This window comes from Dermochelys coriacea, chromosome 14 (genome assembly GCF_009764565.3).
Source record: "Dermochelys coriacea isolate rDerCor1 chromosome 14, rDerCor1.pri.v4, whole genome shotgun sequence".
NCBI lineage: Eukaryota > Metazoa > Chordata > Testudines > Dermochelyidae > Dermochelys > Dermochelys coriacea.
The window spans coordinates 31,848,833-31,865,298 of record NC_050081.1 but is presented as its reverse complement, the minus strand read 5'-3'; the positions used below and the strand labels follow the sequence as shown (position 1 = coordinate 31,865,298).

Below are 16,466 nucleotides of genomic sequence, written 5' to 3'. Positions count from 1 at the left end.
TACTGAAAGAACTGGCACATGAATCTGGTAGCAGGGATTTTTAATAAATCTATCTATTTGGGGGTCGTATCTTATGACTGGATAATAGCTAACACTGTGCCTATATTTAAGAAAAGGGAAAGAAAAAGATCTAGACAATTGCAAACCTGTTAGTCTGAGCTCAGTAGTATGCAATTTTGAAGGACCAACTGTGAAGGAAAGAATAATTACATTCATAGAGGTAAAGTGATGTAACTCAACATAAGTTAATGAAAGATAGACTAACCTAATTTCTTTCTTTGAGAAAATAACTGATTTTTTAGATAGGGAATTGCAGTAGATCTAACATTCATGGACAATAGTAAAGCATTTGACACTGTACTACATGGAAAATTATTAGTTGGGGAAAACAGGGATTAGTATAAGAATTGTAGGTAGGATAAGGAATTGATTAAAGGGGAGAAGTCAACGGCTTGTGCTGAAATATGAATTATTGGACTGGAGGTATGTTACTAGTGGAGTTCTTCAAGGATCTGTCTTGGGACCAATCTTATCCCAAATTTTTGTTATTGACCTTGCCACAAAAAGTAGGAGTGTGCTAATGAAATGTGCTGATGATACATATTGGGAGGCATTGTCAATACAGAGGAGAAACGGACTATTATACAGGAAGATTTGGATGACCCTGAAGACTGAAGTGACAGAAGTGGGCTGAAATTCAAGAGTACAAAGTTTGAGCTCAATCACTTAGGCCTAATAATAAGATCATCTGTTGGAAGTTACAGTGGAGGAGAGAGACTGGGTGCATGGACTGATCACGGGATGACTGTGAGTCACCAATGAGGTGGCTGTGAAAAGGCAAATGCGGTCCTAGGATGCATTAGGGGAGGCATTTCAAGTAAATAGAGAGAAGTATTAATGCCTTGTACAAAACACTGGCAAGACCTCATTTGGAATACAGTGTACAGGTCTGCTCATCCATGTTCAACTTAAACTAGAACAGGTGCAGAGAAGATTTACTAGGATGATCAGGGGAATGGCGGGCCTATCTTATGAGACGGGACTGAAAGAGTTTGGCTTCTTTAGTCTAGCAAAAAGAGGGCTGAGAGGGCATGATTGCTCTCTCTATACATATATGGGGGGGAGGGTAAATATCAGGGATGGTGAAGAGTTATTTAAGCTAAAGGATGAATAACAAATGTGTATCAATTAATCATGAAGAAATGCAGACTTGTAATATAAGAAGGTTTCTAACCATCAAAGGGGTGAGGTTCTGGAACAGCCTACCAATAAAAGTTGTGGGGGCAAACAATGTAATTGGTTTTAAGTCAGAGCTGACCAAATTTAAGAGTGCAGTTGTATGATGGGGTTGCGTGTAATGGTGGGAGGCAGGGCTCAGCAAACCCAGGACTCACTTCTGGTTTATGTCTTCTGTTCCCAAAACTCATGCTTCAGGGTTTCAGATGGCCACTGGCAGGGGTCAGGAAGGGACTTTTAAAAATCTCCTTCCTCTGAAGAATCAGAGATGGCTATGGCTGGAGATGGGGCCTTGAGTGGATTGGGCCAGGGATCTGAGTTGTCACTGAGCATTGTCTCTCTCAGGTGCTTGGCTGGTTGGTTCTTGTGAACAGGTTCAAGGTCTAACTGATCACCATATGTGGGTTTGGAAGGAATTTTCCCCCAGGTCAGATTGGCAGTGATCTTGGGGGTTTTTTCACCTTCCTCAAAAGCATGTGGGTGCGGGTCATAAACCAGAATTACTTGGGTGTATCTCAGTTAACCATTTCTCTACCTTTGCATTGGTGTGCCTTGATCCCTTTATTCTTTGCCTGTGGTACATAATAGTCTAGTCTTCTGAGCAGGGGCAGCGAGTTCTATGGGCCCATGGTGCCTGGGCACCAGGAATATTCCTGGCCCTGGGGCCCAGCTCTAGCAATGTCTGAGGCCGAGTCTCTCCCTTGGCCCCGCCTTCCGCCCGCTGGTGCTCCCCATACCACCTCATCCCGCACATCCCCCGGGTGATTTAAAACGTCCCGGGGCCCCCACTCACCACTAGCAGCACAGAGGAGCTGAGTGACTTCCTGCCTGCTCGCTCCACATGGCTGCCGGCCCCTCCCTGTGGCCCTTGGGTGGGGTGGGTCTGTGTCCCACTCCAAGAGCCTCTGAAGACAATAGGAAGCTATGGGGCAGTGCCTGGGGGTAACAGCACATGGAGGCCCCCCGGCCCGCCCTGCCTAGGAGCCCCAGGTAAGCGCAGCACCCCCCCACGAGCTCCCAGAGCCTGCACCCCCACCCCTTTCCCACAAACCCCTCCCATTGCCAAACTCCCTGCCAGAGACTGCACCCCTCACTCCCTCCTGCACCCCCACCCCTTGCCCCAGACCAGAGCCTACTGTGACAGATTTTTTTGTTAATCTGCCTAGAACCTTAGGTGATTAATCTGAGGCTACAGGATCATTAGGGTCGGAGGTGAAGGAGCACACCAAGTGACTACATTTTAAAGCTTTATTAACCAGACAACAGCGGTGAGTGCCTGGGTATGCCCTACATGACTCAGAGTAAGGAAGAAAGAGTTAGTGCGCGAGCCCTAACCCACTTTCATACTCATACATGCATAACCCAAGGCTGGCCAAGCCTGGGTGTAACATAAGAAGAAGAGGGGGAAGGGTGGATGAGAGTTCTGCCCTGTGCACAGGTCATCCGGGGTCCGTTGTAGATCTCTGTGGAAGAAAAAATCTAGTAGGCCTAAACTAATAGGCCTAAAACTTTGGTCAAGCTAACTATCTGTATAAAGCATAAGAAGAGGGTGAGGAAAAGTCCATTAAGAGGCAGATAGCAACAGCTCAGCTTAAAAATGTAACCCCAACCGCTAAAAGTTAGAAAAGACCGTTAACCACAAAGGAAGCACCTGTAAATAACAGGTAAAGCTTGTTTTGCTATATTCCAAATAAGGCAAAGCTACCGTGGAAGCTTGCACTATATGCCAAATAACAAAAATGCTGTTGAAGGAAGTGTGCTTAACAGATTGTGGTTTTCAGCTATATAAGCTCCTGTATTTTCTGTTCACTGCAGAGCAGCTCCGGCTGACTCTCTCTGTATATGCATGCTTAAATAAAGAGGACCTCAGGCTTTGTTCTGATCCAAACAAAATATGTGGTTAATTTTTCCACCACATCTCCAACTTGCTTCTACTCTCGGGAGAGTTTAAGCCCTGGGTGTTTTGGGGGGAGTCTTGGCCAGGGGAGCACCTCCCCCACCCCATTCCCCATGCTTTTTGCAGCTCCCCTAACTTTCCATAACACACCGGCTCCAGGGTCATGAGGCAGACTGTTGAGTCTCACCAGGCCAGCCTTCGCAAATGTGTAATCTGGTAGTCCTGCAACTTTTTCAGCTCTGTTTGTTTTTGTTTTCATTTTTTACAGCCATTTTGGGGGCTCAGAAGCAGTTTTTTGCTGCTTGGCATGCAGAGAGTGTGTCTCTGTTAGTTTTTTTACCTTGAGCACCGAACAGCTTTTTTTTAATTTTTGGACTGAATTTTTAAATTAACCCATTCCTCCCCCCCCCCACCCGGCCTTTTGCAAGCTGCAAAGGAACCTTCCATTCCCCACGTACTTACACCTTTAACCCTTCCCCACCGCCAATTCACTATATATATAAAAGTGTCAGCAATGTATACTGCTGGTGCTTACCCAGGGGACCCCAAGGGTGGAGTGGGTAGTTCATACTGTGACACTGCACCCAAACTCCATCTCAGAGCCTGCACCCCTCACCCCCTCCTGCACCCCTGCCCCAGCCAGGAGCCTACACCCAGCACCCAAACTCCATCCCAGAGCCTGCACACCAGACCCCCTCCCCTACCCAAACTCCCTCCCAGAGCTCAACCTCTCACCCCTTCTGCACCCAAACTCCCTCTCAGAGCCTGCACCCTATACCCCTCCTGCACCCCAATCCCCTGCCCCAGCCCAAGGCCTGTACCTCAGACCTCCAAGCTCCTCCCCCCATGCAAACTCCCTCCCAGAGCCTTAGGCATGTTGGGGGTGGAGTTTGGGGGTGGGCAAAGTTTATGGGGGTGGCTCTGGGCATTCTGGGCACCATCAAAATTTCTCCAAACCTGCCACCCCTGCTCCTGAGGGCTGTAATACTTTGGTGTCATTTTGGTTGTTGGGGTTTAATGTGCAGGGGCAGGATAGTGTTGGTGGCCTGAGATATACAGGAGGTCAGACTAGCTGATCTTGTGGGCCCGTCTGGCCTTAAATGCTATAATTCTATGATTCTTCCCTGGAAATCACTCACATTTCCTGCCTTCTTCTCCTACATTCATAGCCTCTACGTCCTGCAAGTCATGCCCACTTAACTGAATAGTGGTTGCGGTGTTTTACAGCCTTCTTTGTAGACATTCACGGTACACACCATACACATTACTGCTCAGACAAGCAGCATAACAAAAGCACAGGGTAAGGATTTTGGGGGTTTTTTTTGATGTGGCACTCTAATGTTCTTGAAAGGTAATATGCAAGAACCATGAATGGTGAATTTTGAATAATGTACCACATTTTTGATTAAAATATCATTTTGTTTTGGATTTTGGAAACTGACCAAAGAAAAATCCCCTTTCTCTCTTTTTTTCCACTTTTTCAAAAGGAAGGAAATGTTGGTTTTTTTTAAAAAAAAAGGTCAAAATACATCTACATCCCTCTTTCTCCCCAAAAGCACAGACATCAGCATCTTTAATACCACCCAAAAGACTATCAAACAAAGAGGGGTTCTTTATAAAATCTCCCTATGACTAAAGGAAAAGGGAACTAAGGTTATGATTAAAATAAAAGGTTTATTTAATACTTTACATTTCAAATGTTTTAACTGTTCCCCTGCCCCCCCCCATTTTGTATCTTTAATAAAAAGTTAAAAGGATGTTTAATGGTGTGTTTGCCATGGTGCTAAGCAAACTGAGGTCTATATATAGCAAACCCCAGACTTTGTTTAAAGCTGTTTAATGTTGGACAGTTTTAGGGTCATGTTGACACCTTTGGTTCTTCGGACTCATTTATTCCTTCATCATTAATATAACAGGGGCCAGGTGCAGTGTTCATGCAATTTGAGAGAAAACATAATGTGGGTGTTCCGACAAGGAAGTCCTAGTTTTGTGTCTGATGAAATATGGGGAATTGGCTGACATGTTGAATCATTGGCATTATCTTAAGATGTGCTGAGCACAGTCTCAGGCTCACTCTGGGTGGAGTCAATAACTTCCAGACACCTGGGACTTGGGAACAAAGGAAGAATGGGTGTGTGACGAATGTGGAAATTTTAGCAATATTTTTGTGAGTCATGTGCCTCAGTTTCCTTCAGTGCTTTGTACAGCTATGCACTGAGTGCAAAGGGAGGGAACAAGGTTGGACAGCTGATTGAAGACCAGAATAATCAGAAACCTCTTTCTGGCTTGGCTGGACTTGCTGTAAAGAGACACAGAGGGAGACCTGGTGCAGCTGTGACAGGATGTTGGGGGGCCCTTCCCCCTTCATCTGCCTCCAGACATCTCCGAATCTGGCCACCCCCTATTCTTCCTTGTAAAGCATTCACTTTCCACACCATTTCCTCATGCCCTCTATCTTTTACGCCATTTCTGTTGAATTGAATAATGGTCATGGTGCTTTACAGACATTTTCTTAGCCCTAGTCTAAACTACGGATTTATCTCGGTATAACCACATTGCTCAGGGGTGTGGATGCAGTTATACTACCAAATTCCTGTTGCAGACTGCACTAGGTCTATGTGAGGGCTTCTCCCCTCAACACAGCTACTGCCTCTCAGGATAGGGTAGGGCTGCCAAACCTCCAGGTCTGTCCTGGAGTCTCCAGGAATTAAAGGTTTCAGAGTAGCAGCCGTGTTAGTCTGTATTCGCAAAAAGAAAAGGAGTACCGGTGGCACCTTAGAGACTAACAAATTTATTAGAGCATAAGCTTTCGTGAGCTACAGCTCACTTCATCGGATGCATTATAATGCGTAGCTCACGAAAGCTTATGCTCTAATAAATTTGTTAGTCTCTAAGGTGCCACCGGTACTCCTTTTCTTTTTTCAGGAATTAAAGGTGAATCTTTAATTAAAGATTGTGTCATGTGATGAAACCTCCAGGAACAAGTCCAACCTAAATTGGTCAATCTAGGGAGATGGCGTATGGGAGAAGCTCTCCCGTCAATATAGTTAGCATCTTCACTAAGCGTTACAGCAGCGCAGCTGAACTGGTGCAGCGCTGTAAGTGTAGACAAGCCCACAGATATTGACAGTATGCAGCATACAAGTGATTGCTTAGGCGAGCAGCATAACAAAGGCACACACTACCCAGTCCTTATTAAAGTATGTGTCCTGCAAGGTGCTCCTGGCACAAAGTAACTCATTGCATCACACCTTCTGGGGCTACACCTCCGATTGTCTAAATGTCATATGAGGAAAAGCTAGACTGGCTCCAAATACTGCCTATAATTCAGATCATGAAAATGGAGCAAATGCATGTAAATACAAAGATTAGTGCCAGGTTTCAGAGTAGCAGCTGTGTTAGTCTGTATTCGCAAAAAGAAATATGAAGTGAGCTGTAGCTCACGAAAGTTTATGCTCAAATAAATTTGTTAGTCTCTAAGATGCCACAAGTACTCCTTTTTTAAAGATTAGTGCAGTGAACATGCAGTACATTCAGCATGAGACGAGTTTATATTAAGTAGCAAAGCCAATTTTCTGTTATACATACATTTTATATTCTACAAAGAAGAGAATGTAATCAGCTGGCATTTCTAGTGGGTCAGAATTTAGGCAGTTTGGGTGCCTGGTTTGAGAAACTCAACTTTAAAACTGCATTTCCTGAGTTTCTAAACATTTGACATTTTTTATTTTATTGTTAGCTCTCATATTCCTGAAAGAGAATATGTGCACTGCCATGAATTGTGAATTTTGAATGATGTCCTACATTCCAAATTTGGAATTAAAAATATCATTTCATTTTGACTTTTGGAACCTGCCAAATTTTTGTTTTCTGTTTTCAGATTTTGAATTTCCATTTACCCCAAGCTCCTACCTTGCCTTTTTTACTTCTTCAAAAAGTAGAATGAATAAAGTTATAAGAAAGTAGGTCAAACATACTCTTTCACACTTTTTTTCTTTGTTCCAAGTGGTAAATTGTGAAAAAGAAAAAAATGGGTCAGGTTTAATTTTTTTTAAATTGTATTTTACTTTTCAAATTGTGCTCAGACCCATGTGCCAATCACTCAAGTTAACTTTGCAGCACAAATATGCCTGGGGAGCGATTTGAAGGGAGATCAGCAATTTTGAAGAAAAGTTAAATGGAATTATTTGGTACGTGTGGAGATAAATCAAAACTATTCAATCACTGGTAAATACTTGCAGAGTCACCTAATGGATTGAGCACTGAACTGAGTCTTAACAGCCATGGGTTCTATTCCTGGTTGGTGAATTTACCTACAGCTAGACACTGCAGTGCCCTGTGCTTCAGTTTCCCCATCTGTAAAAGGTGGTTAATAATAATTACCTGCTTTGACATGTAGGGGTGAAAAAATCCTTTTTGGAGCTAGGCATTGATATTAATTAATTTTATTTATATAAGGTGTCTCTGTCTCTATATGCATATATAACAAAAATGTACAAACCAAGAAACATAAGCTGGATTGGTCCATCGTTAATGAATGTGTCCCTGCCCGTGCAATCCAGCGTTACTAATAACTGGCCCACTTATCCCCCCAAAAATCTACCTCTTCCAAAAGATTTGGGCTGAAACTCACAGCCAAGCAAAGGACCAGGAAAATACCTATGCATCATTTACATCCTATTTTGAGAGTTTAAGTTCAATTAAGCTCTGATTGGCACATAATTTAATGAAGCGTTTACTTCTCCAACTTTGTGTATTGACACCATTCTATTAGTATACACCTGCCTTATAAACCAACATAAATGTGTCCACATAGGCGTTTGCACCAGTTTTAAAACAATGCAAATTCTATCCTTTCGTGGTACATAGGTCTTCTGCTGGATCTTTACACAGGAGTGAATTTCACCTTAGGGAATAGATACACCTTATATTGCCTTAAACCATCTAAGGATGTTAGTCCAAAGGCAATGGATGGAGTAGTGATTTCTATAGTTAAGGAGCCTTCACTTAAAATGTCTTGTCATTATCTCCCTGACATATAACAGGGCAACTCTATTAACTTAAACAACTCAGAATTGAGAAGCAGTATGGCAGGCAGTCAGAGGGAGGCCTGGGTTTTGAATACAGCTCATTCCCTTTCTCTGTGCCTTACTTTCCCAGTGTCACATGGTTATTCTGGGCCACAGCGAGGGATAGAAATCAGAAGTTTGCAAAAAGAAAAGGAGTACTTGTGGCACCTTAGAGACTAACAAATTTATTTGAGGAGTGTGATACCTAGTGCCCTCTGCTCTAACTCACTAGATCCCACTTCCCTCCCAGAACAGTGAATAGAACCCAGGAGTCCTGAGTCCCAGTCCCTCCCTGCTCCAGCCACTGGATACTTCTTCTCTCCTAAAGCTGGGGAAAGAACCCAGGAGTCCTGATTCTACTCCTACTGGCTGTAACCATTATCCCCCACTCCTGTCCTAGAACTGGGACCAGAGCCCAGGAGTCCGGAACCACATGACAATTCTTCTTCCCCCTTGATGCAAAGGTCATTTTTTACCCATCAATTTGACCAGCGCTCCTTTGACATCCTTGTTTCTCAGGCTGTAGATGAGAGGATTCAGGAGGGAAGACACCACATTGTAAAAGAAAGAGAAGTATTTGTCCCTCTCGGGTGAGTAGCTGGAGGCAGGATGCATGTACATGAAGTTGGCAGCACCATAGAAGAGTGTCACCATGGTGATGTGCGCAGTGCAGGTGGAGAAGGCCTTGAACCTCCCCTCCGCTGAGGAAATCCTCAAGATGGCCATTAGGATGAACACGTAAGAAACCAGGATCAAGAAGACTGGGGTCATGAGCAGTATCACCCCCATCATGAAGACCACCACCTCGATGACCTGGGTGTCCGCACAAGCCAGCTTCAAAATGGCTGGCCCCTCACAGAAGAAGTGGTTGATCTCATTTGGGCCACAGTAGGGCAGCCTCATGGTGACACTGGTGTGCACCATGGCAAAGAAGAAACCTCCCACCCAAGAGCTGGCAGCCATCTTGACACAGACCGACCTGCTCATGATGAGAGTATAGTGCAGTGGGTGGCAAATGGCCATGTACCGGTCATAGGCCATTACAGTATAGAGGATGCACTCAGTTATCCCCAGTGAGAGGAAGATGTACATCTGGATGATGCAGCCAGTATAAGAGATGCTCTTCTTTTTGGAGAGGAGGTAGAGCAGCATCTGTGGCACAGTGGTGGTGGTGTAGATGATGTCCAGAAAAGAGAGGTTTGCCAGGAAAAAGTACATGGACATGTGGAGTTGGGAGTCAATCCTGATAAGGGCGAGGATGAGGCTGTTCCCAAAGTAGATGGCTAAGTAGATGGCCAGGAAGACTGCAAAGAGCAGCAGCTGCATCCCGGGCTGGCTGGAGAATCCCAGCAGGATGAACTCCGACACGGAGCTTCTGTTCTGCCATGTAAGATTTCTCATCGTGTCTTACATGACAGGGGAAAAAAACAGGGTTGGGGAGAAACAAATGATAAAAACCACCTTCAAGGGAGATAAAGCACAGAAGATTCATAGGTTCCATTTATCTCCATACATATGTGGTCTTCATCACAGTAGTATCTGAGCACCTCACAGTCAACAATGGATTTTAGCCTCATGACACCCCTGTGCATGAAGGAAGCAGACACTATCTCCATTTTACAGTTGGGGAAATTGAGGCAAAAGATAGATTAAGTCATTTACTCAAGGACATCCTTTCTTTAACCAGCCAACATCAGGGCAGCATCATGCTAGGCTCTGTTCATACATGTAACTCTTCTACCAGGTGGAGTTGGCAGCAATATCTAGGGGTGCCTTTTAAAAATACAAAACAGAGCAGGCTCCAGCCCCCACCCAGTAATCTGAGAAAACTAAACACCACCCTGGGCACTTCTAAAAGGCAATAACTGCCCCATTAGCAAGCAATGATTCTCTGCGTAACAAAAGAGAACTTTTATTACAAGGGAAAGGGAACCGGGCATTAATTTTGGGAAACACCCACAACCCACGATTCCAAAGCATGTAACCCTAAGCAAACACCCACCTCACGGTACATTGGGCAGTGTCCTCTGCCTCAGTTTCCCACTGTCTGGAGTGAAAATCTGATGAACGAAAGTCCCTTTAACACACCACTCCCTTTCCCTCCGCTGCACCCCGCTCATGGTTAGCTGTCCTTGGTCAGCAAAGATCCGGAGGCGTGTTCACCTCTCATCCCTGAAAACGAGAGGGGAAGGACATTGACCAATGCTGTAGTTTGGTGGTACTCGGCACCGCTGCTATCTCTGCTGTTATAGGTCACCTGCTGTTACCCCCTGTAGGCTCTCTAGTGTAGCCATAGCCTCAGAAAGCTTTTCCTAATACCCAACCTAAATCTCCCCTGTACTGGGTGGATGCGGAGAACAACTGATCACTGTCCTTTTTGTAACAGCCTTTTACATATTTGAAGGCCATTATTATGTATGCCCCCACCCTGCCTCAGACTTCCATTCTCTAGACTACACATGCCCAGCTCTTTCAACCTTTTCTCACAGCTCATGTTTGCTAAACATCCCATTATTTTCATCTCTCTCCTCTGGACTGTCTCCAATTTTCCCACAAATTCTTTAACTGTGGTGCCCAAACTGGATGTGATACTCCAAGCAAGGCCCCACTAGCACTGAAGGGAGTGGAACAATCACCTCCTCAGATCACTGTTGTGCTCTGGGGTTCAGAGCTGCATTGCTCCAGTCGTGCAAAGCAACCTGGCATAAACAGACAGGTGAACGAGCTTCCTTGGCTGCTTTCCCCATTTTGCTGCAGAGTGCTGTAAAACACCCCTAGCGTACCAGTGATTCTGGTGCACGCTGTTCTTTTATTTGATCAGGGACATACTGGGGAGAGGAAGTTATTAATATGGCCCATGATGGAGCAGAGAAGAATGGTGCAGCTCAGAATTAAATCTCAGTCTAAATCTGACACATTGCCAATTTAAACAGTGATCACTAAAGAAGAACATCAGTTTCCCCGATATTCTGTAGTATTTTATATAGATTCCCAAACAATCCAAAAGTGTGTGTTTGTGGGGCACCAATATGCCCATTTCAGCTCTTGGGATAGGGGTTGCATCTATGCATGTTTTTTTCCACCGCACCTGAATCTCTGTCCAGTGCTTTATCCACAAAACCTTCTCAAGTCCTCCCCTCATTCTGGATTTAACAGTAGTCCATTTATTCCAGTCTCTTAATTCTTATTTCTAGGAACATAGGCATTTCCAAACTATATCAAACTACTTGTACATCTCGTTCAATCACCTATCTACAGCTGTGGCCAGTATCAGCTGAATTAAAGGAAAGTGTAAGAAGTTCCCTAGTGGTTAATTATTTAATTACCAGCCCACAAGGAAAGTTTCCCTCCTAAACCCCATACTTAGAAGTTAGTTTAGGCTCCAAAGTTTGAGAGTTTATATCCTTTCCAATTATTTGATTATTAATTCTCACCAATATATATACAAATTCCTCAGTCTGGTGTTTTCATCACGACAACATTTCATTATAAAATTCACTTACTGTCATTTGTGAGAGAACAGCATAGTGTCTTCAGTTGTAAAAGTACAGGATCTGGATTTATTAATCAAAAGGATCACTTAAGCTAATTCCTCAGGCAAAGCTGCAGAACAGTGCCATGCGTTGTGGAAGACTTTTGTGTACCTCTCACTGGCTCCAGGTGTGGAAAGAAAAACTAATAAAACAAAGATAAATTAAATAGTTTGCCAGTGTATGATAAATTTAATGAAAATGTGTTTCTAACTGAACTGAAACTGATATGATACAGGAGGCATGAATTTACAATGCTACATTGCTACAGATTTTCATTAGGTTAGACTATAAATGAGCTGTAGTTTTTGTGAACCACAGTTTTGGTCGTGTGTGCGTGCATAGTAATTATCACTGCCGTTAATTTATTTTTCTTCAGCAGATTACAGAGTATTTGCTGTTTGTCCCGTGCTGTGAATCTAATTCACTGTCCTGAATTCAAAAAGGCAAACACAATACACTGGACATAAGCAAAGGCTAAAATAATAAAAATGTCCATATAACATTGTGGGGAGAAGATCAATCAACTAAAAGACTAAGGGTTAAGAGTGATTCATTCACTTCTCAAGTCCACTGCTCTTTGAATAAACCTAAAGGATCCAAGGATTGACTGCAAAAAGGTTTGAGATATTTCAAAGGTGGCTTTAAATCCCAGGGCTTTCTTGTGTTTGTTTTTTAATAAACTCAGCAAAGGCAAAAACAAGATGTTATTTTTCAGGTCTTTCAGGGGTTTTGTACTCCAGCCATTCAATTAAAACAAACTTATTAGCTGAAAATATATGCAGTGTAAAAAGATACTTATCTGCACCCCACTTCTCAAAATATATTTATGTGTTTATCCTCACCATTCCCTGCTGGGTTAGGATTATTATCCACATTTTACAGATGGGGGAAACTGAAGCACAAAGAGATGGTGGAACAGGGTTCTTAATCAACAGCAAGTCCCCATTGTAAAAGGCACTGTACAAACCCAGATGATGCTGATGCTGAACAGAGTCCCTGTGTTGGGAAAGTACAGTTCAATAAGCAGAACAGACAAAAGGTGGGAGAGGAGAAAAAGTTGAAGGATGAAATTAAATTATGACACCCACTCAAGAGTATTGTCTGATTACCATTTATTATATGGATTATTGTAACACTTAAAGGCACACTGGGCTGGGCCCTTCTCATACACAGAGAGATAAAGAACAGATGGATATCATGCAGGATAGGTCCATCAATGGCTATTAGCCAGGATGGGAAGGGGTGGTGGCGCTAGCCTCTGTTTGCCAGAAGCTGGGATTGGGTGACAGAGGATGGATCACTGTATGGTTGCCTCTTCTGTTCATTCCCTCTGAATGAACCTGGCATTGGCCACCGTCGGAAGACAGGCTATGGGGCTGGATGGACCTTTGGTCTGACCCAGTATGGCCATTCTTATGTTCTTATTTTAATTTATGCCTCTGGGATGGCGAAGCACAAAGGCAGGATAAATAGTAGAAGGGGAGTTAATCTACTCAGGGACAGCCTAGACAGAGTTGTCAGGAAGATGCTATACTAATAACAAAAGGGGAGGGTTAAAAGAGGCAATTTTAAAATCAAGATGACTTGTTTTTCTGAAAGATCTGCTCTGGGAATCATTTGGGGGAAGTTCTCTGGCCTGTGTTCTACACCGACTAGATCAATGTTCCACGGGAAGGGGCTAAGATGGTCACGCATGCCCCTGGGGCAGTCCCCTGTTCCCCTGCTCTCTCAGTTTCCATGGGAAGCACCACCAGGGGACAATCTGCTGATTGTCCACTCACTGACTCTGGCTGCCTTGGATCCCACTCACACCTCCCCTGGGCATCAGGCACTGGAGTGGGGAGTGGAATTAGGGCAGCTGGAGCAGTGTGAGGAAGTGGCTGGAGCCAGCCCCGTGGACGGTTGGCAGCCTGGTAAGGATCGTGGCCTGGCCATAGGGAGAGAGGAGCAGGCCAGTGCTGGAAGAAGGGGCAGATATGGGAGAGTGAAAGCAAAGCGCTTGGGAGCTGAGCCAGGGGAAGCAGGAGGCTGGGGAGGGGAGGGGAAAATAAGGGGCTGGAGAGGGTGGACCAGGGATAAGGGTGGATCCCCCAAAAAGAGAAAATGCAGCTGGGGGGGTTGCCTTATTGAAAAGTTTGAGAATCACTGAACTAGACAATCAAAGTGGTCCCTTCTGGCTTTGGAATCTTTGCACATATGAATAATGCGAACCCCCCAACTATGCACCTTCTCAGGTCCTGCACCAACTGTCTCTCGGCTGTATCCAGAGATCTAAGAGGAGGGGGTGTAGTAAGAAGAGAGCCTCAAACATAAGCCCTTGTATCAGAGGCCTGGTATGAGGCCTGAGGTCCAGGCTAAAGTAGTGGTCCAAGCTTTGCAGATATAAAGCAAAGCCAGGTTGTGAGCAAGAGGCAGGCCCTACTCACAGAATCTGTCAAGAACAGGGCTGATATTGTAGAAACACACACTCCTAAGAGGTGCTAGGCACAAAACACAGATGCAAACACTTTCCAGAAGGGTGATACTAGAACACCTCGAAACCAACACATTCCCCAAAGAGAACAGGAGCACACTGACCCATCCTAAAAATAAGGTCAGGATGATAGTGTGATTGATAGAAATGATTCGATCGAATGAACATGTACCAAGTAATGGGTGTCACCTAAAAATGTCCAAGGGTGGCACCTAGCCACGTCAGAAGAGCAAAACATAACTTGTTTGTATCAGTGTAAAAAGAGGGGTCTCAGAGAGAGTGTCTTTGGCCAGCTGAGGGGGGAATGGAAAGTCCTGTCATTCACTCAGCTGCATCCATATTCACTGGCATACATATCTTAGTATCCTCGTAGAGTCTGCAGGATATTTATACCATGCTTCGTCAACAATAAACTTGGCAGGATGCCTTCGTACCTTAACGGCCTTTGTGGTCATTGGGTGGTTCGCTCGAGGTCTGCTGTGCCAGCTGACTGTGCAGAGCTGGGACGGCACAAAGAGAGAACACACACACACACATGCCGCCAAACATCTGATGATGGGGAAGGGTGGGTATAGAATGGTCCATTGGCATTGCTGCATGGCAGGGCACAGATCCATTGTGAAACTTTGGAGATCTTTCACTATGTTTGACATATCACCTCTCCACACTCCCCCACCGTGGACAGCATCACAAATGGGAGAGTAACAAGTCCATGGGACAGCGTTTCTCTGGAGACGTCTGTGTTATCGCAGGTTTGGAGAAACCTGATTTTGAAGGATTTAGATGAAGGGACCATATGAGGGCAGCAAAGTGACTGGACGGTAGGAGAAGGTTGCAGTGTCCAAGGATAGATTCTGCAGAGTTTCTCAACCTTGTGTCTCATCACCCAAAACTGGCTTGCCAGAACATGTCAAAGGGTAACATGAGGAGCTGCAGGGTGGGCCTAATCTGCACTGACCCCACAGCAGCAGCTCCGGCTTTCACTGGAGTCTGCAAGTGGGGGTTGCACATCCCCCTTGCGGCTTCCCAGGGCCGTGTGTCCCCCCGATGCTGCATCTGGGCTTGGTGGGGGCTGCAATCAAGACGTGCACCCCTTTTCCCACAGCTGGACCAGCTCAGGGGCAAGGGCTGTGTGTTCCCCATGACTGCAACCCCCACTGTGGCCACTGGAGTCAGGCCTGTGCCCACAACCATGGTGGGGGGCTCGGCCTGTCAGTCGTTTCCCCCCCCCATAGGACTCCATTCCTCCCCCCTACCTAGCCCTGCCCCCAGTTATTTTTAGTAAAGTAATGGACAAGTCACAGGCTCCGTGAATTTTTGTTTATTGTCCATGACCTGTTTGTGACTTTTACTAAAAATATCCATGAAAAAGTCTTAGCCTTACTCATGGTGTACTTATTTAGTACTTATTACATTAATATAGTTAATATATACCATGGAGAAGAAATGTTTAGTAAGCCAAATGTTTTTTGCACTAAAGCTGTTTATTGTGTTGCGACAAGCCATCAAAGTTTACAAGTGGATTCTGAGCCCCAAAGATTGAGTCCCACTTAGATTCTATGAACTTTGACTTCTTTACATTTTAGATTGAAGGAAACATCTCCTTGTTAGAAGGGGCAGTAGCTAAGGGGTTAATCACCACCCACAAAAAAAAATCACTGGCTAATCTAATCATTGCAAGTTAAAAAAAACTAAACCAATCATTGATCTCTGTGGGGAATCCATAACTTAGCAATTGGATGTAAACTTGTCAGGGACTTGAACTATCCCAGAGTTCCCCTGGGAACTCATAATGATATGTAGTGTCATAAGATAACCTGCTGAAAAGTTTGGGGACCACTGATCAATCGATCTATCTATCTATCTTAGTATAGTGTCGCAAAGATTTGCATTTCCTATATAATGTGTCTTCATTACAACTAATCTTCACTGTGGTATATGTAGCTATATTGAATGGCAGAAGGACTAGATGCAGCAGGTGGCCAGAGTTCACACTACCATATGAAGCAAGATATACCAAAAGGGATTAGGGATCCCTTCTTTCTGTTTGAGTTATATAGAGAGACAAGCTGGGTAAGGTAATATCTTTCATTGGACAGACTTCTGTTGGTGAGAGAGACAAGCTTCCAAGCTTACCCAAAGCTCTTTTTCAGGTCCGGGAAAGGTACTCAGAGATCGCCTCAGTAAAGGGTGGCAATGGTGTGTTCTTGCCATGGGGATTTTTAGCACAGGGTTACCATATCTGAACATTCAAAAAA

General features: G+C 44.5%; 1 protein-coding gene and 1 long non-coding RNA gene across 3 annotated transcripts; one reads left to right on the top strand and one right to left on the bottom strand.

Annotated features, from left to right (window-relative positions):
- Positions 1-1,993: 1,993 nt before the first annotated feature.
- On the top strand, positions 1,994-7,603 carry LOC122456671. The gene is made up of 3 exons (XR_006275662.1): positions 1,994-2,123; positions 5,818-5,821; positions 7,592-7,603. It is a non-coding gene; the product is annotated as an uncharacterized LOC122456671 (long non-coding RNA).
- Positions 7,604-8,667: 1,064 nt separating this feature from the next.
- On the bottom strand, positions 8,668-14,922 carry LOC119842514 (putative olfactory receptor 2B3). 2 transcript variants are annotated; one of them, XM_038370778.1, is made up of 2 exons: positions 14,900-14,922; positions 8,668-9,574 (listed from the first exon to the last, which is right to left on the bottom strand). In XM_038370778.1, exons 1-2 carry the CDS (start codon positions 14,920-14,922, stop codon positions 8,668-8,670), a joined length of 930 nt encoding a protein of 309 aa, XP_038226706.1. The 2 variants fall into 2 exon arrangements, with proteins under 2 accessions (XP_038226706.1, XP_038226705.1); XM_038370777.1 differs by lacking the exon at positions 14,900-14,922 and having other exon boundaries at positions 8,668-9,603.
- Positions 14,923-16,466: the final 1,544 nt, after the last annotated feature.

What these genes read in the sequence shown, in the direction of transcription:
- LOC119842514 (XM_038370777.1), bottom strand. Translation starts at nt 9,603, where the DNA reads ATGAGAAATCTTACATGGCAGAACAGAAGCTCCGTGTCGGAGTTCATC.